We start from the raw sequence: 25113 nt of genomic DNA on the forward strand, positions 1-25113 counted from the left end.
TGTTGACTGAAAATGTGATTTTCTTGTTTTTTCTCTGCAGGCTCTCTACAACTCAATCAAGAATCAGAAGCTGCAATGGACTCTGTAAGTCATTCGATGTTGATATTATTCACCTTAAACTACATTTATGTTTTTTACTCTTCCTCTGTGACTCTGTTTCTGTCCTTTTCCTCGTCAATGATTAACTGAAACACATTCAAAAACACACACGTTGTCCTGAAGGAAAGGAAACATTAAGGGATATTGATTAACTTGTTAGCATCCTCTTTAATGACGTGAGTGTTGTCTGGCATGTGAAGGCAACATTAGTGTGTCAAGGGTTGCTATTCTGGATCACAGTTGCAGAGTGCCTCGGAGATGCCAATTAAGTCACTAGCTTCCCGAGCTTTGTTGCCATAGTTACGGCACCATGGATACGACTCCATGGCTACTGCATTGCTCTTTCCTCCCTGTGTCTCTCAGCAGCAAACACACACGGTAGCAGAGAGATATACTGTATGTACTAATGTACACAGGAGGCATATTTGCATGTGCGTATGCTTCTGTACATGTGAAAATGGAGAAAACAAACAGACAATGACTAAGAGAGAGAGAGAGAGACTCATTTTAAATGGCTCTTTACCTGCATCCTGTACAAAGGTGTGACCACAGCCTCCCACTACCTCTCCAAAAATAGCTGCAGCAGCGCTCCCGAAGCAGCCGAATAAAAGTGGTCAGAGGAGCAGATCGAGGAGGAGATCCACAGAGAGGCAGGCAATCAGTTCAAACATCTCCGCTGACATATAGACAGCTATTTAAACACTGCCACCGCATAAGAGGCCACCCCCTAGTAGAAAAGATGTCGTTTTTTAGACACGTAAACACCACCGAGCAAAGAGAGAATCCACCTCCAAACTAAATGAATTACAGACTTACAGATTCAGCCCACAGCGGTCTGGTTTTTTCTAGCTTTGGCAGCAGAGCATTGCACATGTTCATTTTTAATATTTCAGCTGGCCGAGACCATTGACATAGAGCGAAATCTGTCTCTGCTTTGAAAACCCTATTTGGAAGCAGAGCACAGTGTCACTTCTGCCACCACTTTCACACCCTACTGGCTTAGTTGATGCATATTTCATCACACAGAGGAACATTTTTTCACTTGCTTACTCACTTGACTGAGATCCCAACACACGGACTGACACCGTGTGACGATGCATTCTGAGGCTCCAAATGCTGCTTTTGTTTGTCCTCCTACAGGTCTTGCTGGGAAGTGTTTGCCACGGTTTGTGCGTTTGCAATTTGCACATTGTAATCGCAGCACAAGAAAGTGTGTATTCTGTAGAGCTGTGCAATTATTAATTTGCGATCAAAAAAAACCAATGTGATTGAGAAAAACAATTTAAAGGAATACGCCACCGTTTGTTGAAATAGTTCTTATCACGGTCTACCCTGGCTGTAGATAGGTGGGCCAACGCATTTTTTGTCTCCGTGCAAGTAATTAGGTTGTTTTTTTTTGTCTTTTGTTGGCTCACTTTTACTCACAACATGCTAACCGGCAACATAGGATTCCATTCACTACGCTAAGCTAACTAGCGGCTGCGCTGCCAGTGTTGCACCGGACTAAAACAATGCATGCACAAAAAATGCGTTGGCCCACCTATCTACAGCTAGGGGAGACCGTGATGAGCCCTATTTCAACAAACGGTGGAATATCCCTTTAATTTAAACTGTTATTTTGTCTAAATGACACACGCACTTTCATCCCTCCCGAAAGCTAAACTCATGCAGCCAACAATTTAATATATTATTTATTTTAAGGGGGATTAAAAAAGTTCAACAGGAAAAGTATTAAGGGAAATTTCACAGTTCAAGGTGTCAACTGTTTCACTGTTCCTTTAAATTAAATAAATGCATCTTTCCAAAAGTCATTTTTTCCGTAATCTAGCAGCCCTATATTCGATTTTATTCAGAAACAGGTTCATTGCCAAGTAGCTTCTTTTACATACAAGGAATTTGTCTTGGTATGCTGGTGCATAACGAAAAACAAGTATCGCAAAAGTCACGAATCATCAACATAAATAATAATGGGCAACAAAACAATATACAAGTAGCACTAAAGGAAGAAATAAATAGAAGATGAGAACTTAATTATATTTACAAGGAAGATATTCATTTTTTTATTAACTTTCTTTATTGGGAGCAATTTCACAGGCAACAACATTACAGTTCCATGTAACAGAGAGGGCTTCCATTCTTTCATTTTTTCCCCTTGATTTTTTCCCGCAATCCCACCCCACCCAAGAGAGAACAATTCTCAAGGTAAATCCAAAATTGACATGTGAACAGTATAATGTACATAAAACAAAACAGATATATAAATAATTAAGGATCCACATCCTAAGGAAAGCTCATTGTGGGACTGGCTCTAGTGGCTGTAATTCTGCACCAAGGCTGAATTTCGGGAAAGAGACTTCAGATACAGTATTAGGGGACCACTAAGGTCTATATAAAAGAGACTTCAGATACAGTATTATTTTTTTTTTTTTTTTTTTTTTTAAAAATTTTTTTTATTTTTGGGGCCTAGTTTTTAAAAGAGATTAGATACAGTATTAGGGGACCACTAAGGTCTATATAAAAGAGACTTCAGATACAGTATTAGGGGACCACTAAGGTCTATATAAAAGAGACTTCAGATACAGTATTAGGGGACCACTAAGGTCTATATAAAAGAGACTTCAGATATCATCCAAAAAGCACCATGTCATGGGACCTTTAAAAAAACACTCTCCGGTACAGTGAAAGGCCTGTGATAGAGCTGTGATTTTCAGACACTAAAACAAAGTGTGTGCTGTGATTACATGACTACAAATTGTATATGTGCATCTCATTACAGGTGTGTGTGTGTGTGTGTGTGTGTGTGTGTGTGTGTGTGTGTGTGTGTGTGTGTGTGTGTGTGTGTGTGTGTGGGCATGCAGTGTTTTAATTCAACGCGCAACAGGGCGATGGATGTTATTTCACACCCCCACAGAGAAAAGACACGGCCACTCTCAACGGTGCAGTTAGATGCACCCACATGTTCTTCGCTCGCAAACACACACAGATACAAACACAGACATATACAGTACACACATGCTTCCTCATTCAGGAGCGGGGGTGGAGAGCAGAGGGAGAGAGGTGGGGGCTGTGATCATTGTGCACTGAAAGAGAGACACAACAGGTCACAGATACAGGGAGATCTGTGCATAGAAACTAGGGTTGGGAACCACTGTGTACCTCATACATGGCTCACCATACAGAAATTATGCGATAATCAATGTATTGCTAGACAATCCTATAATGATGCATTACGATACCGGTCTAACTATGAATACAAAATGCCCGTTAAAACGTTAAGTGCAAGGTTTTCTCTCTGCAAATTAAAATTACACAACTATATAGCAACTAGCGGTTCAGACTTTGGACTTAAAGACCTCATATTATGCTCATTTCCAAGGTTAATAATACATTTTCAAAAACACCATATTTGCTGCAGCTCCTCTTTTCACCCTCTGTGTTGAGCTCTCTGTTTTAGCTACAGAGTGAGACATCTCACTTCTGTTCCATTTTTGTTGGGAGTCGCACATGCGCAGTACCTAGGTAAGGACTACTAGCCAGTCAGAAGTATGAGGGCGTGCCATGCTAGCAGCTAGGCGAGCATTATAACGTTTGTCTCTGAAGTAAAGGCTGGACTACAATAGAGCTGTTTGGAGCAGTTTGTGAACAGTGTTTCCTGTTGGAGATGGTAAGTCCCTTTGGGGTGGACTTTGGGCTTTTTCACTTTGTAAACCTATAACATGTACAACAAAGATATATAACACAATAAAGGAAAGGGAAAACGCCAGAAAGCATAATATGAGCACTAGGGCCACGCCAAAGCCGGTCTACAGAAAGCCGTTCCACTCCCTATTCAGCCCCATTGTACCGAATTTGGTTGCAGTTCCACCAGAGTTACACTGGGGGTGATCGCGGTCCAGTGCAAAATGAATGGGACTCTATGGAGCTAGACGGCTAAATTTGTCTCTTTCACCCGATTGTCGTTGAGAAACCTCAGATTTGATTGTAGTTTTTGCAAGTTCAACATGGGTTATAGGTCGAAAGTTGAATGAACGAGTACTTATGTCCTTTTGATTTCTTACAGGGTGAGTCGTTGTTGCCCATAACACACTAGCATTCTGCTAATGGATGCTGATTGGTCAGTGAAGGTCTGATTACGATCAGAGATCCCGCTTGACGGCATCCGAAGCAGAGCCTGAATGTCAGAGTAAATATTTCGGCGTAGTCTTTAAAACATCAGCAAACCTCTTTCTAGCACGTGTATTAACAGAGAGAGTCTAACCTATCAGCTGTGTTGTATTAACAGAGAGAGAGTCTAACCTATCAGCTGAGTTGTATTAACAGAGAGAGAGTCTAACCTATCAGCTGTGTTGTATTAACAGAGAGAGAGTCTAACCTATCAGCTGAGTTGTATTAACAGAGAGAGAGTCTAACCTATCAGCTGAGTTGTCGATGCCTCGAGAGAACAAAGGAAGTGACTCAGAGCTTGCCGTAAAGCAGTATCTCCGGCCGTATATGTGTATGACGTCATTAACATTTTAAAAGGCTTTTTAGAACAAAAAAGCGACTTTAAAAAAATCTAACACACAGCAGTGTGTATTTTCTTAGCCTTTTCGAATGCAACATTCAAATTACTAGACAAAAAATTATATCCTGAGAAAAGGGTTTTGAGGGGTATATCTCCATAGAGCCCCATTCATTCTGCACTGGCCTGTGAGCGCCCCCTATATGGAACTCTGGTGGAACTGCAACCAGTTCAGAAGCTGGAAGTAACGAGGGAGTGGCACTTCTTGATATATTAGAAGTTCTTTGGCCACACCATTGAAAAGCTCTTCCTGTTCAGCCAGTTAAAGGTGCAGTAAGTGGTGCTGCGCAAAGATTGTTGATATTTGAACACAACTGCCAAACATATACAACTGGCTCGAGCGAGAAAATCCAGCTCATCGTCACCCAGAAAACGTCCGTTTGGTTCGATTATGCAAGCAGCTCATAACGACCCACAATTACGTTTCCTGTTAGGTGGCGACCTCTCACGGCTGTGGTAGTTAACGCGAGAGCAAACGAGGAAGTGAGGTGACAAAATATACAAGCGCCTGAATTCTGTAAGGGGGGGGAAGGTTGGGGTGGTTTTGGGGTCAAACAAACGCGGTGAAGTCTGGGACGCCACGTTAAGTCCTCATTTTGGTAGTTTTACGTGACTCTTTTGAAGCCGATCCCTGATGTTTTACTAACCCTAAGTATTTTTGTCACCTAAACATAACTAGTCCTGTTTTACAACGTTAACCATGTGTTTAAAACTGCGCCCGTTACGTTAAATAGAACGGTCACATGATTAAATCGCCACCATGCTGCAGTGAATAGAATGACCGTAGGTGTCGTTTAAGGAGTCCTTGGAAATCAGCCTATAATTTTGGTATGAGAATGAGTTGCAAAAATCAGGCGTGGACTTAGCATTTCCCAAAAAAATAACAATATCCAGTCTAATAAAACACTACAAGACGTTTACAATCTCTTCATATTAGATTATAAATTAGCATCCTCTTTAAAAAGAAGTCCTTCTCAGGATGATGTAAAGGTGAACCTGCCGCCTGTGTGACTGTCCTCTTTCAGTTGACTGCTGTCTCGTCAGAGTCACAGGTGAATCACAGCAGCTCTGTTCATTGGGTTACTGATGCTGCAACATCAGCACAAAGATCCCAGCATGCACTTCTTTCAACTGGCCAACTTCTTCGTCCGTCATTTCTTCATATTGCATCAACACACTTTTCTCTCCCTGTTTCCTCTCCTTCCTGTTTTTTTCTTTTTTTTTTTTTTTTTTTTTTTTTTTTTTTTTTTTTTTTTTTTTTTTTTTTTTTTTTTTTTTTTTTTTTTCTCCTTCCTCCCTCTTTCGCTTTCTCTCCTTCCCTCTTCCTCTCCCTCTTTCCTTTCTCCCTGTTTCCCCTCTCCTCTCCGGTCCTCCCCTCCTTCCCTGTTTCCTCTCCTTCCCTGTTTCCTCTCCTTATGTTCTCTCCCCTCCCTGTCCTTCTCCTCTCCCTGTTTCCTCTCCTTTCCTGTTTATCTGATTCCCATGAGCTCCTTATTCCCCCCCCCCCCTCCCCCCCCCTTACTTTCCTATTTTCAAATGTTTCTTGGTGAAGGGTTGGTTTTGGCTTTTTGGCTCCCCCCCCGTATCCTCATTCGTTCCCCCCCCTTCTTTTATTCCCTTTCCCTCCCTTTCTCTTTATTCTTTTCTTTCTTTTTCTCTTATCTCCCCACTCCTCTCCCCTCTTTTCCTTTAATTTCAAATTTTCGAATTAATTCCTTGCTTTTCTTTTCCTTACCTGTATATTTTCTCTTTTCTTTCCCTTCGTTAGTTTTCATTCCTCTGGTTTTATTTCCTTTCTTTTCCTCTACTTTCTCCTCTTTTTCTTTTTATTTCCTTTCCATTTTGTTCTCATTTCTTTTCTTTCCTCTGCTTTTCTTTCATCTCCTTTCCTTTCCTTTATGTTTTCCTTACCTGTCTTTTCCTCTTCTCTCATTTCCTTTAGTTTCTTTTTGTTTCCCATTTTTCTCTCTCTTTCTTTCTTTTTTTTTCTTTTTTTTTTTTTTTTTTTTTTTTCCTCTTTTTTTTTTTCTTTTTCCTTTTCTTTCTTTTTTTTTTTTTTTTTTTCTTTTTCCCCTCCCCTCTTCTCTTTTTTTTTGGTTGCCATCTGGGAAGGATCAGCTTTGTCTTTTCTATCTCTCCCCCTCCTCTGTCCCTGTCTCCTCATTTCTTTATCGCTCTCCTCCATCCATCCATCCATCCATCCTCCCCCCTCACTTTGTCTCTATGTAGAATGGGACTCAGGCAGGCCAGCAGTTACCAGGCAACAGGCTACATGCTCATTGGCTCCGTCTCTGCCTCCCGTTTCTCTCTCTGGCTCCTGCACCGGGTTAACTGCTGTTATGTTCTGTTGGTTACTCATAGCGTGGTCTCGGGGGGGTTCGGCATCCAGCCATTTTTCTATTTTCGGGCTGAACTTTTGCATGGGTGCCGCCTGGTGAGGTAACAAGTGGAATTGCCATGTTACTTCACCGGGCGGATGCAGAGACACTCGCTGTTGTTTTGCCTAAAGCATCTATCATCTCCTAATGTGACAAATCCCTTTAAAAACACCAAAAGAAGGCATACGGTGCATTGTGAGCGGTTATTTAGACGAGAAAGGATTAGCACTGCTGTAGTCATGGGTACAGCACCGCTACGTAATGTCTGTCTTTCAAACACAATATATACAATACTGTAATATATATTTATATAATAATCTGCATTTGTACTAAAGAACAGAAGTTTGTAATTATTTTAACAAACAGATGAAAATAAACAAGAATGGGTACACAAATAATAAAGATATTACATTTTAAAGAATGGTAGTAAAACAGAAATAGAATGAATACAAAATAAAAAAGGGGCTAATAGACAAGAATATATAGTAAGATGAAAATAAAACAAAACAAATGGTGATAAAATGATAAAATAAATATAAAGGACCTAGTAGACAAGAATGTAAGATGAGAACTAAATATAATGGGCTAAGAAACACAGATTACAAGTTATAACACAATTCTGTCATCATCTAAACTAAAATATAAAGGCACTGTTCACTTGGAGAAAGTCGACTAAAAGTCGTTAAACTTGACTTGTTTTGACAGACTTGTTTGTGTGAAATCGACACACACACACACACACACACACACACACACACACACACACACACACACACACACACACACACACACACACACGGAGTTCAGCAGCTCATCAGAATCCTCATTTACAAAGATGGCTCCCCGAAGCCTGTTTCTAATGAGTGATGTGCACAGAAACTTTAACAACTCTCAGCCTGAAAACGTACTTTAATAAAGAATGGAGTCTGGTAAATGATATTATATTTAGAGACATGTCAGTGCTCTGTAAATACTTCTTTAAAGTTAGAATGAAAGAACATTTATTATTACAACTCAGGTAAGAAGCTTTTCACTGCAGAGACTGTGTGCTGTAAGAGAGAACCAGTTAAACATCAGCCACATGAAAAACAGGAATATAGGTTCAGAAAGCAGCACATTCCCAGAGATTTAAAAACAAAGTCATATACAGCGTATTACTGCACCATCAGAGAGATCAGGACTCGTACCTGGTCTACTTCATGAGAACCACCGAGTCAGAATAACAGGGGAAAAGGAAGACGACAAAAATTCAAAAAAGAAAGAAAATGTAGAAAGAAATTTGGATTCAAAGGACAAAAACGACACAATATCTGAAACCAAACCCCCTAAAAAAAGGTATAAATAATATAATCCCAGTCCAGCAAAATGGGACCAACCTACAATTCAGCAATCCAGCAATAAAACAGTATCATGTTCAAGTTTGTATTTTTTAAGCTACAATTAAAACAATAAAGTTTCAAATAACACGAACCAGAAAGACAAAAGCAAACAGCCAATGTTAGGATTTGGTAGCAAGAATAAAAATAAGGGAAAAAAAGATAAATCAGATAAAACATCAGTACAAATTATAATGCTTGCCTAGCTGCTAGCGTGGCACGCCCTCGTTCTCTGTTTCTGACTAGCTAGCAGTACTGAGCATGTGCGACTCCCAACAAAGATGGTACAGAAGTCTGATGCCTCACTCTGTAGCTAAAACAGAGAGCTCAATACACAGGGTGAAAAGAGGAGCTGCAGCAACGTGCAGTACGACAAAAATATGGTCTTTTTTGAAAACTAAACCTATTCTGGTACAACCTCTAAATACAATTATGAACCTGAAAATGAGCATGATATGAGCACTTTAAAGCGCCCATATTATGCTCATTTTCAGGTTCATAACTGTATTTTAAGGTTGTACCACAATAGGTTTACATGGTTTAATTTAAAAAAACACCATATTTTTGTTGTACTGCACAGCTCTCTCTCACTGCTGCAGATCCTCTTTTCACCAGGTCTCTGTTTCAGAGTGAGACCTCTTTTCTTCTTCTTCTTCTGTACTATCTTTGATTGCACTCACACATGCAAGTTGTATGCGTGTGGAAGCACCAGAGACACAAAATAACACCCCAAATCCCAGAAAAAGTGATTTTTTCATAATATGGGCACTTTAATTGGGGGAATGCTGTTTTACAGCATTCCACCTATTGTTATCCTGTTCTTTATTATTCTTTTTCGTTTTATTCCGTACGTTTTTTGGCTCTCTGTAACTTCTGCATACTTCCACCGATTTAAACCATTCAACTTTTCAAATGTTCAGCTCTTTCAGCTAATGATGGGACTTCTTCAACTTTTTTTCTACTATTTATACTTTTTTTAAATTTTAAGCTTTTTAACACTTTTTTTTACATTGAAGTCAATGAGAGCAGACTTCAACCCCTTAAAATCTTCTTCCGCTCCCAAAAGTTTTCAACTCCTTCATACTTTCACCTACAGACGCCAAACAAACTTTAAAATGTTCACAAATATTCAGCCTAGCCGGGGTCTACTTTTCAGTTTGATATCTTTTACAGTTTTTGTTAAAAAGCTGTTTAAGTTTAGTGATTATTTCAGGAAATTTTATCGATTAAACAGGGTGTGTATTGCGCTGCTTAGAGTGGATGACATCACAGCTAGAGGGGAAGCTTCGAAAAAAATATCTTAGTTCCTGCTGTCGTAGCACTCTCACGCCCACAATATCTACTTGTCATACACAATTTATACATCAAAACGTAGGTATTTTTGTCTAGTTTCAGAAAATCTGCTCGGTTTTGTGATACGTCTCATACTTTTGGCTCAGCGAGCTTCCAAATGACGAGAAAAACAAATTTCTCTCAATCCGCAGCAATGATAAAAGGCGTCCATATTTTCCAGCGAAGAGCAGAACGAACCACTTTTTTAAATTGCTGACATGCCCACATTTTTATGTTTATCCATATAAATTTTATACCGATACGTTCACAAAGGCCGTGTGCCTCTAACGGTCAAGTCGCTGTTTCGATAGCATTAACTGTTGTGGATTTATTAAGGCTTGTTTGAAGGGTTCTCTCACACTGTCTCTCACTCATTAGGTGTGGCGATTAATGATCAAAGGGAGGCTTTATAAATACTGAAGGACCTTGCCTTGTCTGATCTAAAGATAGCTCAGTGGTTATGCTGCAGGGCTTTGGTGTGGAGGACCAGGGTTCGAATCCTGCCGTGGTAAATCAATCAATGTGTCCCAGTGTAGGATGTTGTTGTACTTTTTCAACCACTCTCGCTACTTAAACTTATTCTTACGTATTTAAGCTATTCATCCAGTTTAGCAGACACACACACAAAGACACACACACCCAGACACACACAAAAACACACACACAGACACACACCTATACACACACACACGCACAAACACACACACACACAGACACACACCTATACACACACACACAGAACACACACACACAGATACACACACACACACAGACAGACAGACACACACCTACACACACACACACACACACACACACACACACAGACAGACAGACACACACCTACACACACACACACGCACACACAAAGACACACACAGAGACACAGACACACAAACACAAACACAGACACACAGACACACACACACACGCAAGCACACACAGACAGACACACACTACACACACACACACACCCCCAAAGACACACAGAGACACAGACAAACAAACACACACACAGACAGACACACAGACACACAAACACACACGCACACACAACCCACACACACATACAACATACACAGACACACATACACAAAGCATGTTCATAACATACATCACCACCTGTCTTTTTAATCAAAGTCCTGTTCTGTCTTTCTTTTCTTTCCTCTCTTTTTCTCTCCTCTCTTTCCCTCTTCCTCTCTCTCCTCTTTATTCTTTCTCTCCTCTCTTTATTCTCTTTCTCTCCTCTCTCTTTCTTTTCTTCTTCTCTCTTTCTCTCCTTGTCTCTTTCCTCTCTTTCTTCTTCTCCTTTTCCCTTATTTCCCTCTCTCCCTTCATTGTCCATTCTATGTTCCTTTCTTCTTTCATCTTTCTTTTGTTTTTTTTTTCTCATATTGTCTTTTCTCTCACACCTCTTTTTTTTCCATTTTTTATTCCTTTCAGTTCCATTTCCGTTCTTTCTTTTCCTTCCATTTCCTTTTTTCTTCCTTTCTTCCTTCATTTCTATTCCTTCATTATTCTTTTTTTTCCACTCTTTATTCTCTTTTCTTTTCCATTTTCCACTCCTTTTTCTCTTTCTTTTTTTTTCTTTCTTTCCTTTTGTCTTTTTGTGTTGTTGGCTTTTTGGTTCCCATTTCTTTCTCTGTTTATCCATTTCTCTTCCGTGTTGTCAGATCATGTGTTATATTTTTTTTCCTTTTTTTCTGTTTCCTCTCCTTGTCCTTGTCTCTCTCTCTCCTCTTGTCTTTTTTCTCTTCTCTCTCTTCTTTCTCTTTTTCTCTTTCCTTCTCCTCTCTCTCCTCTTCTCTCTCCTCTCTCTCTTCCTCTGTCTCTTTCCTCTGTTTCTCTTTCTGTCTTCTCTCCTCCTCTCCTCCTCTCCTTTCTCTCTCCTGTCTCTTTCTCTTTTCTCTCCTTCTTTCTCTCTCTCCCTCCTCTCCTTCTCTCTGTTTCTCTTTTCTTCTCTCTCCCTTTTCTCTTCTTTTTCTCTTCTTCTCCCTCTCTCTCTGTCCTCCCTCCCTCTCTCTCTTCTCTCTCTCTTTCTCTCTCTCCTTTCTCCACCCTTCTCCCTCCTCTCTATCTCTCTTTTCTCTTTCTCTCTCTCTCTCCCTGTTTCTTTCTCTTTTCTCTCTCTGTCTTCTTCCATCCCTCCTTCTCCCTCCCTCTCTCTGTCCCTCCTTCTCTATCTCTTGTCTTTCTCTCTCTCTCCTCTCTCCTCCTTCTCTCTCTCTCTCTTTTTCTCTCCTTCTTTCTCCATCCCCTTCTCCCTCCTCTCTCTCTGTTTCTCTTTTCTTTCTCTCTCTCTCCCTGTTTCTCTCTCTTTTCTCTCTCTCTGTCCTCTCTCCATCCCTCTCTCTCTCTCTCTCTCTCTCTTTTCTCTCTCTCCTTCTTTTCTCCTTCCTCTCTCTCTGTTTCTCTTTTCTTTCTCTCTCTCTCTCTCTTTCTCTCTCTCTCTGTCCCTCTCTCCATCCCTCCATCTCTCTCTGTCTCTCTCTCTCTTTCTCTCTCTCTCCTTCTCTCTCATCCACCTTCTCCCTCCCTCTCTCCCTGTCTCTTTCCTCTTTTTTTCTCTCCTTCTTTTCCTCCATCCCTTCTCCCTCCCTCTCTATCTCTCTGTTTCTCTTTTCTTTCTCTCTCTCTCCCTGTTTCTCTCTCTTTTCTCTCTCTCTGTCCTCTCTCCATCTCTCCATCTCTCTCTGTCTCTCTCTCTCTTTTTCTCTCTCTCTCCTTCTCTCTCATCCCGCCTTCTCCCTCTCTCTCTCCCTGTTTCTTTCTCTTTTCTCTCTCTCTGTCCTCTCTCCATCCCTCCTTCTTCCTCCCTCTCTCTGTTCTCTCTCCATACCTCCTTCTCCCTCCATCTCTCTATGTCTCTCTCTCTCTTTTTCTCTCTCTCTCCTTCTCTCTCATCCCGACTTCTCCCTCCCTCTCTCCCTTTCTCTTTTTCTCTCTCTCTCCTTCTTTCTCCATCCCTCCTCCCTCCCTCTCTTACTTTCTTTAACTTATTGAGACCAATTTCTTTTTTCAACTATTCTTCAGCTTCAGCTAAAGACTTCACAATGTTCTACATATTTTTGTTTTTGTTTTTTAAAGGCCAACAATTTGCGATCAACTTTGAACTTTTTAACGATTTCCACTTTTTCAACTATTCTCTCTACTTCAACTTCTTCTTACAGATTTCAGCTATTCAACCAGTTAGCTTTAGCAGTTCAGCTGTTCAGCATTCCCACGCATTTTCCGCAGGAAATGCATTTTCTAGTATAAATATGATTGTCACACAAATTGTTGTGGAGCTTTTGATTGTATCACAGATTGCAGATGAAGTTGACATGGAAATTATACATTTCATTCCCATATGAATTATTTCTGAGCATTTGAAGGACTTCTCATCCACGTTGTCTTATAAATTAAGACTGAGATTGTCTGTTGTATCACTGTGCTAAAAGGTTTGGTTAGCACCATTAATCCTTCCTCTGTGAGTCTGTAGAGCCTCAATTTTTTGTTGTAAGGAAGAAAAGTCTTTCTCACCTCTATGAGGCTTCAAGAGGAGGAAGAGTAACACCCCCCCCCCCTCCGACCCCCCACCCCCTGGGTAAAGATGCCCCTGTTTTTCACCTCAAAGCTGGAATAAGATAGATGGTGTCACTCTTTAGCTGTGGTACTTTTTGATCAAGCAGAGTGGAGACTGCTTCTCCGGAGAACCGGAGCAGGAAAACACACAATTATAACTTTGAAGGCAGCTTCATTCACTCAGTTAACCCCCTAGATACATGAGGCTTTGTAAACGTCTCTGCCAAGACAGCAGCAGCAGCACGTCGCATATTACTCATGTGTTCTTTATGAAATGAAAAGTTTCCCAGTAAGTGTGTGAGTGTGTGTAATCTCTGCACCTCTTGTCCTGTGCTGTAACGAGCACAGAGTGAGAGGCAAACAGACAGGATGAATGATGTGTTTGCTCGCTTGGCTAATGAGACATGACACATAAGTGTTGATTACCATGTCTTCTTTTTTTTATTTCTTTATTTCTTTTCATTATTTTGTCTCCATAGTGACGAGGAAGAGCTGCGGAAGTCGTTTTCGGAGCTCGGGGACAGCCTGTGTGACTCCTCTGCCTCCAGATCGGTGAAGGGGGAGGGCAGCAGCGGGAAGCCCCTGCCGGACGAGCCGTCCGGATCGCTGCTGTACAAGAACGGATTCCTCGTCCGCAAAGTCCACGCAGACTCGGACGGCAAGAGAAGTACGAAGCCTCAGACCCTTCTCTCTTTTACGTTGTTCCATTTCGAGTTTCAAAATTCAGTTGTTATTTCCTCGGAAACAGCAAAACGATCTCAGCTCAAGGTCCATTTAGTAGATGTTTAGGAGCCTCACGTGACCATCATCAGTAGATATAGTTAACGTTATCCATCGTCCCATCCAAAAATGAAGGTAAAAATAAAATAGCATAATCCCAGTTTGGAAAAAAGGGGACCAACCTACAATTTAGTCCAGCTTTGATGTCATCATAAAGTTTCTATTTTCAAAATCATAATAAAAACAATAACGTTTCAAAGTGCTTTCAAAAAAGAAAAGAAATAGAAGGGTGGGGCGACCTCTAGCTCACCCAGTAGAGTGTGCGCCCCACGTACGCCAAGTCCTAGAGCAGCAGATAACGTTCGCTCAGTTGATTTCATCCATCTTGTTTTAGCTAAAATGCTATTCTCCAATAATGTAAAGCGTATATTGTACGGTGTGTTACCACTTCTCAGTTTCTACTGGGTCAAAATATAGACACGTCTGGATTACTGCAGTGGCATCTCACTTTAAAACCTGCCCATAAAACTGGGTGGCATTTGTAGGATTGTGACTTAGTGTCCTATCTTAGTGTCCTATCTTAGTGTCCTATCTTAGTGTCCTATCTTAGTGTCCTATCTTAGTGTCCGGCGCAGCGCAAAGCCTGACGCAAGCGTCTGAAATAGGGCCCTTAGTGTCCTCCTTTCCCCATTTGTTTCACTTCTGTTCTCAGTGTTTATGCTGTTTGTCAAAGTGCAAAATGTAAAGAATCTAACAGCGTGATATAAAACAGCATGATACTGCATCAATGTGTATAACTACAGGTATACTATTAACACTTTCCTCCTCCTCGCAGCACCAAGAGGGAAGAGAGGCTGGAAGACCTTCTATGTGATCCTAAAAGGGCTAATTCTCTATCTACAGAAAGTAAGTCGCTCACTTTATTATATACAGAGTATATGTAAAGTGTGTATATAAGTATATATTTGTGACAGTAAAAAAAAGCTACTACTTAATATTCATTATTCCACCTTTAAAATAACTGCAGCTCCATAAACATTCTGGTTAACTTTGGTAGTATGGCAGCAACACATTCGTAACCGAAGGTGAATCTTTATCCCTGCAGTGGCGATCCGAAAGGTTCCTTTGTATCAGGTCACCTTCTTACACATTATTCCCAAAATGCTTTACTTTTAATTTTTATTTTTTGGGGCATTTTTAGGCCTTTATTGACAGGACAGCTGACTAAATGAAAGGGGAGAGAGAGGGGGGAATGACATGCAGCAAAGGGCCGCAGGTCAGAGTCGAACACGGGCCCGCTGCATCGAGGAGTAAACCTCTATATATGGGTGCCCGCTGTACCGACTGAGCTATCCGGGCGCCCAAAATACTTTACTTTTAAATGCTTTTAATCTGTCTATCCAAGGGAGCCACTTTAGTGAACCCATTTCCTGTTTAGATGTCTAAAAGTGCTATGACGGCTATGTCCTGACTTTGGGGTGGGGCAACCTCTGCCAGCATAACAGGCCACTGTGGCTCAACAAAAAAAAATACTACCTCAGTTTGAGAATGAGCCTCTAGTGACACCCTAGTTTGGTTTTCTTGGGCTGGATATCGAACCTCAATACATTTTTGGTACCGACTAAAATGTGTCCGTATCAAACTGTCGAGTACTGAAAAGTTGGGATTAAATGTCTGCTCGGACTTTCTTGCTTACTTGATCTTGGATTGGATCGTCCATCCATCCATCTTTGTCCGCTTATCCGGTGTCGGGTCGCGGGGGGAGCAGCTCCAGCAGGGGACCCCAAACTTCCCTTTCCCGAGCAACATTAACCAGCTCCGACTGGGGGATCCCGAGGCGTTCCCAGGCCAGGTTGGAGATATAATCCCTCCACCTAGTCCTGGGTCTTCCCCGAGGCCTCCTCCCAGCTGGACGTGCCTGGAACACCTCCCTAGGGAGGCGCCCAGGGGCATCCTTACCAGATGCCCGAACCACCTCAACTGGCTCCTTCGACGCAAAGGAGCAGTGGCTCTCGACGAGCTCCTCACGGATGACTGAGCTTCTCACCCTATCTCTAAGGGAGACGCCAGCCACCCTCCTGAGGAAACCCATTTCGACGCTTGCACCCTGGATCCGTTCTTTCGGTCATGACCCAGCCTTCATGACCATAGGTGAGGGTAGGAACGAAAACGGACGGTAGATCGAGAGCTTTGCCTTCTGGCTCAGCTCTCTTTTACATCTAGCGGTGCGATTTTTTTTTTAAAGAACGGTTAAGTCTGTTTATTAATTTCTAATTTTATTGCAAGTAAATAAAAAAAACAGCGCTTTGAAAGATTTAAAACAATGCCCACTTCATAATAAATTAACCTGTAATTTGAAAAGACTTTTCTAAGTTTGTTTAGCTGTTATGATTATTTAGTTTGTTGAAAAATCTCACCTGCAGTCATGGAAATTCAGGGAACCTTTTTTATGTTTTCATTTCTCAGTGTCGTGTCAAAACATAAAGTAGGGTATCAGAAAAAGCTGTTGTTTTGGTATTGGTACAGAAACTATCATTGATACGCTGCGCTGATGTTCTTCAGTCCATCAGATCTGTTCAGATCAGAGACTCAATCAGTTGTTTTCAGATGGGCTGCTTCCAATGCAGTGCTGTGTTTTTTTCAGCTCTTTAACTCTAATAAGTGTTAGGACCCCTCAGTGTTAATCATAGCATTCATTTCTTATTTATAACTGCCATGCCAGGGGGAGTACAGGCCTGAAAAACAGCTATCTGAGGAGGACCTGAAGAACGCTGTGTCCATCCACCACTCTCTGGCCATGAAAGCTTCAGACTACAGCAAGAGGCCCAACGTCTTTTACCTGCGCACTGCTGACTGGAGGGTGTACCTCTTCCAGGCACCGTGAGTCCTGATTTATGTTCCTCACTGAGCTCAAATGATGTGTAGAGAATTATACACATACTGCACAGTTATCCACACCACAGCATCTGCAGCAGACCTTAAAATTCAATCATATGAAACATATACGATGTGAAAAAAAACTAAACTTGAATCATACGCTGCAGAGACGTCTTATTTTCTGTCTGCTTGAGCCATGTTTCTTTTTCTGTACAAACTACAGGATGTGGTCAAAAGTATGTGGCACCCTTTTAGTTCTAGAGCAGTTTTTTTTAAAGGTTTGGGCTCGCTCTTAATGCTACAGTGGACATTATTGCTACATTAATGCTACAGCATCAGTAGTTTTAAGGAATTGGGTCATGATTTTTGAATTTTTGAATAGTTATTCAATCATTTTTTTTAAAGCGCCCATATTATACTCATTTTCAGGTTCATAACTGTATTTTAAGGTTGTACCAGAATAGGTTTACATGGTTTAATTTTCAAAAAACACCATATTTTTGTTGTACTGCACAGCTCTCTCTCACTGCTGCAGATCCTCTTTTCACCTGGTTTCTGTTTTAGCTACAGAGTGAGACCTCTTTTCTTCTTCTTCTTCTTCTGTACTATCTTTGATTGCACTCGCACATGCTCAGTAGCTCAGATGTAGATCATGTCAGCTAGCTCCATAGAAGTAAAAGACAGGCTGTTTCTCCAACTTCAGTCAGTTACAAGGCAGGATTAGCTGGGAGACTTCTAAATGAGGGCGCACATGTAAGTAGTTCTTTTGTAGATTATGGTGAACTTGTGTGTGTTGTAGCAGTGCTTTGCTATTGAGAACGAGGTACCATGCTAGTGTTAGCATTAGCTACGAGCTAACGGTTGTGGTTAGCCAGCTCATTTCGGACTGTGACGTCACAGTCCGAGCCGATTTTGAACAGCTCACCAGGAGACTGAAGGCAGAACACATTCAGAAACCGTATCTCACTCAAAACAGCATGGATGGATTTTTTCAAAGTTTGTATGTGTGTGGAAGCACCAGAGACACAAAAGAACACCCCAAATCCCAGAAAAAGTGTTTTTTTCATAATATGGGCACTTTAAATCAAATAGTTTATGCGACTTGTTTAAACGCCTAGTAATAGCACCGTTAGAAATGCCAGTAAAATGTGTGTGGCACATTCAGTTTGGCTCTTTCAGAGCATGTAAGCGAAGTGGAGCGCTGAGAATGTACACACAGATCTTCAAAGAATGGTCGAAGAGTGAATCTCTAATAGTATTTTGGCTTGAAATGCCCATCCCTATAGTGCGCTTACATGCACTCAAGTTACCAGGTTACTGTAAATCTGTGTATACATGCAGCACATCAGTAATCAGACTTCTGCCTCACCACAGAGGGCGATTTCCCTCACAGCGCAAATGTGTCTGAATTTAACAAGTAGTCAAACATTCAGTGGGGGAAACTGACTTAATAAGACTAATGCTACTTTGTGTTAGTTCAGTTTGAGTCGCAGTTTGGATAGAATAATTTCAAAATCTATATTTAAACTATCTTTCCTTTCATCCACACACTCCACTGTTACTGCAGTCTTGTTAAAGGCCGATCAGAAGCCTGGTTACTCGTAAAATGGGCAAGAACAGGTTTCTCTAATCCTCTCTAATTTATCCCGAATTACAGTACATGTAGTTTAAGAAATCAGATAGCAACCCAGTTACTTAAGTGCATGTAAACACACTTTTAGACAATAGTGTTCTTCTAGCTTTGTGGCAGCAATTTGGTGAATATCCTCTTCTGTTTCATCTCGACAGTAACCCCTGTGTACAAAGCCAGCTCCATAAAGCAGCTCGGTGGCCCAATGGTTAGCACTGTGGCCTCCCAGCAAAAAGGTACCGGGTTTGAACCCTGGTCGCCCCGGCCTTTCTGTGTGGAGTTTGCATGTTCTCCCCCGGTTTCTCCAGGTGCTCCGGTTTCCCCCACCACCAAAAAACATGTTCCCCACTCTACCAAGCTGAGATGTGGTGAGCGTCTGGCGTCGTAAGGCTGCTTTGCATCCAAAAGATAGAGCACTGAAATGAAATGTTAACCGATCATTAACCATTGACCAACAAGCAGGAGTATATCAGTTCAGTGAGTCTCAGTTCACCCGTCCGGGAGGCTCTGACACATTTTCTGCACTCCGTGTCCGCAGACAGCTGTAGGCTTGGACCGGTTAATGTTCTGTGCATTGTCGGACACATGCAGCCACTTTCCTGAAACCACTGGTCCACAGCAGCCCGTGGCGTTTATGTCCGAGCCTGTCTCCACCACCTCCACCTGCAGGTTGTTAACTCTGTGGTTTGGAATAAAAGGGAGGAAACAGGACAGAGCAACACGGCAGATATCGTTCATATACATTTTTTTGTTGTTGTTGACGACGTAGTTAAGGCGGCAGTCGTGTGTCGTGCAAAGTGCTGCGGGAAACCCTGAGAGCGTAGTCCCCCCCCCCCCTTGAAGCGCTTTGAGTGTCTATGACAAAGCGCTTCATAAATGTAATGAATTAGTAGAAAGAAATGGTTTTCCCAGTTTGGTGTGGAAGAACGTGACTGGTCTGCACAGAGCTCTGACCTCAACCTCATCCAACAGCTTTGGGATGGCGATTCTGAGAGAGCAGGGACGTGCACAGGTACGGGCTATTGTTGCCCAGGCAACAGCCCTTTTGCCCTGTTTGGCTTAGCTGCCCCTCTGGTGAAAGAGCCTAAATACACTTTTCTTTCTTTCTTTTTTTCTTCTAATCATTACTAAAGTTAAATCAAAGTAAATCCCTATTTCATCCAGTCTTGCACTCAGCGATGCCCTCGGCCCCCAGTCACGTGACTTTGTTAATATTCTCACACACGGAGTACCGCATATGAAAGAGGGAAAGCCAAGCCTTTTGCCTTTCACGTGAGTTTTTAAAGTTATGGAGATTATGACAAATGCCCTGTGAATAGTAACCAAAAGAATCCACTTGCCTTTTTTGCCAGATTAGAGCAATAGCCCCTTCAAATGTCTGTGCACGTCCCTGTGAGAGAGACCTGATCACCCAACATCAGTGTTGGACCTCATTAATGCTTTTGTGTCTGAATGTGAGAATATCTCTACAGCAGGTTCAAGCATCTGCTGGACAGACTGAAACTAGAACATTAAGCAGCAGATGAATACCCATGTCTTTGTTCAACAAGCACACACATGTAGTGTAGCTGCGGCTGGCTGACCACAGCTGAGCACCCAACCTCAGCTATAACAGCATGCTGCGCCAGCTGTGCACATGTGCATATGGTGTGCAGAACACATGCACACGGATCAATGAAACACACACACACACATGTTGAAGTGGATGTTAAGAGGAAAGGTGGAGGTGTGCATGTGTGTGTTATCAGGATCCAGGAAGTGGCACATGAGTGGCCACATGCTTCAGCCCCCAGGAGGACAGGCTCTGTGCTCCAGTTGCAGCTTGCATTTGTCCCAGATACTGTACCCCTCTCTGTGTCTCTCTCTGCTCTTTCCGTCTCTCTTCCTCTTTGTCTCTTTCTCTCTCTGTCTCTCCCTGGGGATTTAAGCAAGGCTGTCTGATTCAATCTGATATTTCTCATGGGCCCCTAATGGGTCTGTTAGTGTAAAATAGGCCCTTTTCTCTCATGCATTAATTGGCTCCAAAATAATTTCTTTGTCAACAGCAAGGCTGCATTCTCCGATAATTATTCCCTTTGATGTTGTGAGCTGGCCTTGTGCTGGTGTGAGCATGGAGAGGAGCTGATAAGTGTGTGTGTTTGTACCTACTGCTTTAGATCTGTTGGCAGTTGCTTTTTGTGTGTGTTATCCATCGTAGGAACGCGGAGCAGATGCAGTCTTGGATCACACGGATCAACGCGGTGGCCGCCATGTTCTCAGCTCCTCCTTTCCCAGCAGCCATCGGCTCGCAGAAGAAGTTCAGCCGGCCGCTGCTGCCGGGGACGATGTCCAAGCTGTCCGAGGTATCTCAATGTGAACAGCTATTTCCAGTGATGGAGGAAGTATTCTGATCTTTTGCTTAAGTAAAATACCAAATAGTTCAAATAAAAAGCCCTGCATTGAAAATGTTTCAGTAAAAGTATGTCATTATAATCAGGAAAATGAAGTTAAAGTATAGGAATGTTCCCTGTGACTGTTATACACATTATTATTATACGTGATATTAGATATTCTCCATTAATCGATTGATTGTTTGTTTTGTAAAAATAGTGAAAATAGTTTGTTTCTTAAATCTTAATTCGTGAAGTAACTTACAGTATGCTGTCAGATAAATATAGTGAAGTAAGCAGTACTTTCTTTCTTTCTCTAAGATGCAGAAAGCAACGTTAACAGTTCATTTGACATTTGGGCACCTGTTTGAGGCCACACTTGCAAATGTGCGAAGCTGTCCTTTAAATCAAATCATCTGTGTGTGCGATTCCAAATAAACAGATGCAAAAGGGACAACAAATGTGGTGTAAAAAAGCAACAGGAAGACTTGACACTAAAGCAGAACAATCCGCTGGGAAACTGAGGGGAAAGCGGCCGTTGTATGTGTTGGGATGTGGGAGTCAGTGCTACAGTAAAGATTTAGAAACTGGAAATTAAAGAAGGTGGGTGTTCATTCTTTCCTTCGCCTCCCTGATGTCGGTGTTGACCTCGTGCTTACAGGAGGAGCAGATCAGATCCCACGAAGCTCGATTCAGAGCGCTCTCCCATGAACTGTCTGAGCTGCGCTCCTACACTCCTGACCGCAAGGTCAAAGGGCGCGAGCTGGAAGAGCACCGGCAGCGAGACGAGTATCTGGACTTTGAGGTGAGCTGGACTCAGAGAAATAAATAAACGGGAAAGGCACTGAAGCATTAAATTTAAATTAAATTATTACAGTACTGCAGCTCTCTCTGCCACGGGTGGAGCCAGAAGTTGTAAGTGTGCCATTTGCACTATTTTTCAAGCCATTTGATGAGAATGTATACACAGATCTTCAAAGAATGGTCGAAGAGTGAATATCTAATAGTATTTTGGCTTGAAATGCCCATCCTATAGTGCGCTTACATGCACTCAAGTTACCAGGTTACTGTAAATCTGTGTATACATGCAGCACATCAGTAATCAGACTTCTGCCTCACCACAGAGGGCGATTTCTTACAACATGATAGACGCTGTGGAAAAGAATCATCCTGAAGAGCCGACATCCTATTTTGTGTCTATTGTTCTTTGACTGTCTTCGTCATTTTGAAACCAGAACAGAACAAATGTTGAGGTTGACTCATTTTCACTCTATCCACCTAAAAAGAGGCAAACATTATCTGATGTTTCTGTTGTTTAAGTTACATAACGTAGGTAGGTAGGGTAGGAATTTGGCGTCAACAGCATTACTAATCTTGAAACCTATTTTCAGTAGAGTTTACAGAATGAATTGGCGATATTTCCACGGTAACAGGACGTTTGGTTCATTGATTTGCCGGTCCAGTCAGAGAGACTGCGGAAAAATTACAAAAAGTTAAAGTTATTTTAAAGCCCTAAAAGATATTGGGGCTTTTGAGAAAACATTCGGAGCTGGTGCCCAAGAAGCCAACCCCTCGCTCCGCCCCCCTGTTCTCAGCTGTCCGCTGTCTCTCTCTGCACCTTTACAGAAAACCCGGTACGCGACGTACGTCATGCTGCTGCGAGCTAAAGTCCGGAGCGGTGAGGAGGACCTGTCCGTGTTTGAGTCCAAGCTCCTGGAGGACAACAGGCTGCAGAGGGCTCACTCCAGCCCCACGCTGCAGGACAGCAGCCAGGCCAGCCAGATCAGCCAGGCCAGCAGCGCCAGGGACGGGGGCAACAGCAGCAAAGCCAGCGGCTGCAGCAGCAAGCCTCGACAGGAAGGCCAAAGACACAGCTACCGGCAGGCCGTCAAGAAGTGAGACGGGCCGGGGGGCGCCGGGAGCGGCACAGTGTTGCACTGCCAGCGGCAGGCTGTCTCCCTGCAAAGGTTTTTATTTCAGATCCAGGAGGGTTTGGAGCTCTGCTTGAAGGGGGAGCAGGTGTGAGGGTCTACCCCACACCCTCCCCCAAACCATGAGGCCCCACCCGGCACCCCAATCTTCTCATTGAACAGAGGAGGTGCAGATCCTGTGACTGGCAGAGTGGCTGAGAAACACCAGCGGGAACGTTGGTGGGGAGGACCGGCTGGGAGGTCACAGATCTGCAGAGACGAGGTGTCTTTGAGAACGTTGGCTGGGTGCTGCAGCACACCGAACTGTGCAGCGAGAGGTAAAGAGAAGTGCTAAGAGATCGAACAGAGACATAACATCCAGCATCTTTTCCTTTTCTCCCCTTTTGTTCTTTCAAGGCACCTCTCCGGCCACGTTCTCCCACCTTTTTTCTTGACCTTTTAACTCAGTTTTTGGGACCAAACATTTAAAAAAAAATAAAAAAACATCACATTTTAGACCACTGATGATTTTGACGCCACTCTAATTTGGAAGCGCTGTACAGTCACTGGACTCATAACACATGACCAAGGTTTTTTGGAGCCATTTTACATTCCAGCTCCTTGATTTTTGCCACATCGACGCGGTGTGTTCACATTCCACGCAGGAGTGGGACATTACAGCTTTTTAGCTCCTGTTTCACCGAAGGTGGTATCAAGTTGAATCTACAGACTGTGCGTGTTGAGTGCGTGGCTGCAGTGCACGACGTGAGGAGACGGGTGCAGCTCGTCTTTTTCTCTAGTCACTGATGGCCGATTAGAGGCGACGACGTCAGTCGATCTTCCCAGTTCTCCTGATATGCAGCGACTGCATCTCAACTGGAGGGGTCCTTTTTCTTGCTGTACTTGAACAAGAGACAGGAGATCTCTTTCCCCCGGTTGCTTTGGCTTCTGTCCCGTGGTGTGCTTCTGTTCTCTTTCTATTTCTTGGCCGAATGTTGTTTTTCTCCAGTGATCCGCATGCCTGCATCCAGCACTGCTTCTTTTAGGCCTTTTACTACTTTGAGGGCAAAACTGAGAGCAGCAAAAAAGAAGTTCTCGGGGGTGATTTAAGTCCTTTTTTCCCCCCTCATGCCAGTGCCATATTCAACACGTGTAATCTCTGTCTGTACTTCTAGTCTCTCATTTATAAACCCTATTTTAACACTCACCAGGCAGACCCTGAATGTTCTTGTTTTTTCAATATTTTTACAGTATTTTACAGTCGTTTGTTGATGTTGAACCTATTCCTCCTGTGTACGTCATGTGTATGATGAACTATGATATTGAAAATGTAAAAGGAAAATATGTTATCCATACTCTTTGTAAACACCCAGGATGTGTTGTGTGTATATATAACGCACTGTCAGCTTATATTGTAGGATATATGACGTATATATTTACAATATATTCAAACACAGTATTGTGAAGATGCAGTAGGTGCACTCAAAGTTTCTTCTTGTAAGTCCCAAACGCTCTACACAATAATCATGTGTTTGTTTTTTTCTAACATGGTGTTAATAATTCAGCACAATATGAGTATTATAGTGACGCCTATGTACCTATCAAAGATTAGTAAGTTATCAATGGGTGTTTGTAACGGGATTACACATGTAAGAGAGGATTTCAGCTGCCGTGGGATGTAATCCAAAGACAGCGCATGGTTGGCTGTGACCTACAAGCATGATTTTAAAGGAATCAGGGTTGTTAGAGATGCATGAAAAAAGGTGAAGAATGTAAAAATGAAAAGAAAGGAACTCCTCATGCAGGAGGGCTTGGGCCGCCTGGTTGGAATACTGAAACATATAATCTTTTGGTAGCCATAAACGCCTCATAGCTAGGGATGCAACGATACACTCAACTCACCATTCGAATACGATTCACGATTTCAAGTTCACGATACGATTTTTCTCGCGATCTTTGTTTTTACAGAATGAGCTGCAGACAAATGACTGAAAAATATTCCGTCATTTCTAGAAACAGATGTGTCCACTTGTCAAAAGTGCAAACTGAAACTGTATTTTATCTTAAATAAAAACAGTAAATAAAAAATGAACAATTAGATGTGTAAAAGAAATCACACATCAAAATAACTAAATACACAGAAGAAAAGACGTGACGTCTGAAGTCAAACAAGTAAAAATCAAAAGTAGTTTATGCCCTGGGACGTTTAAAAATTGCATCACGATTCATTTTTTCATCCCAACCGGTCTTTCCCAATCCTTACCCATTTATATTGATATTTCACAGATTCGCGATGCATC

General features: G+C 42.2%; 1 protein-coding gene across 4 annotated transcripts in view; it reads left to right on the forward strand.

The window, feature by feature from the left end:
• The window catches only part of LOC120551191 (PH and SEC7 domain-containing protein 1-like), a 95826-nt gene extending 71647 nt beyond the window's left edge, over window positions 1-24179 (forward strand). For all 4 annotated transcript variants that reach the window (XM_039788415.1, XM_039788417.1, XM_039788416.1 and 1 more), the window contains 7 exons: window positions 41-84; window positions 13787-13974; window positions 14863-14933; window positions 16750-16907; window positions 20732-20876; window positions 21565-21708; window positions 22530-24179. In XM_039788415.1, coding sequence (XP_039644349.1) covers window positions 41-84; window positions 13787-13974; window positions 14863-14933; window positions 16750-16907; window positions 20732-20876; window positions 21565-21708; window positions 22530-22802 — 1023 coding nt within the window. In that variant the 3' untranslated portion in view covers window positions 22803-24179. The remainder of the gene's footprint in view (window positions 1-40; window positions 85-13786; window positions 13975-14862; window positions 14934-16749; window positions 16908-20731; window positions 20877-21564; window positions 21709-22529) is intronic.
• Window positions 24180-25113: the final 934 nt, after the last annotated feature.

Source organism: Perca fluviatilis, chromosome 21, assembly GCF_010015445.1.
Source record: "Perca fluviatilis chromosome 21, GENO_Pfluv_1.0, whole genome shotgun sequence".
Taxonomy (NCBI): Eukaryota; Metazoa; Chordata; class Actinopteri; order Perciformes; family Percidae; genus Perca; species Perca fluviatilis.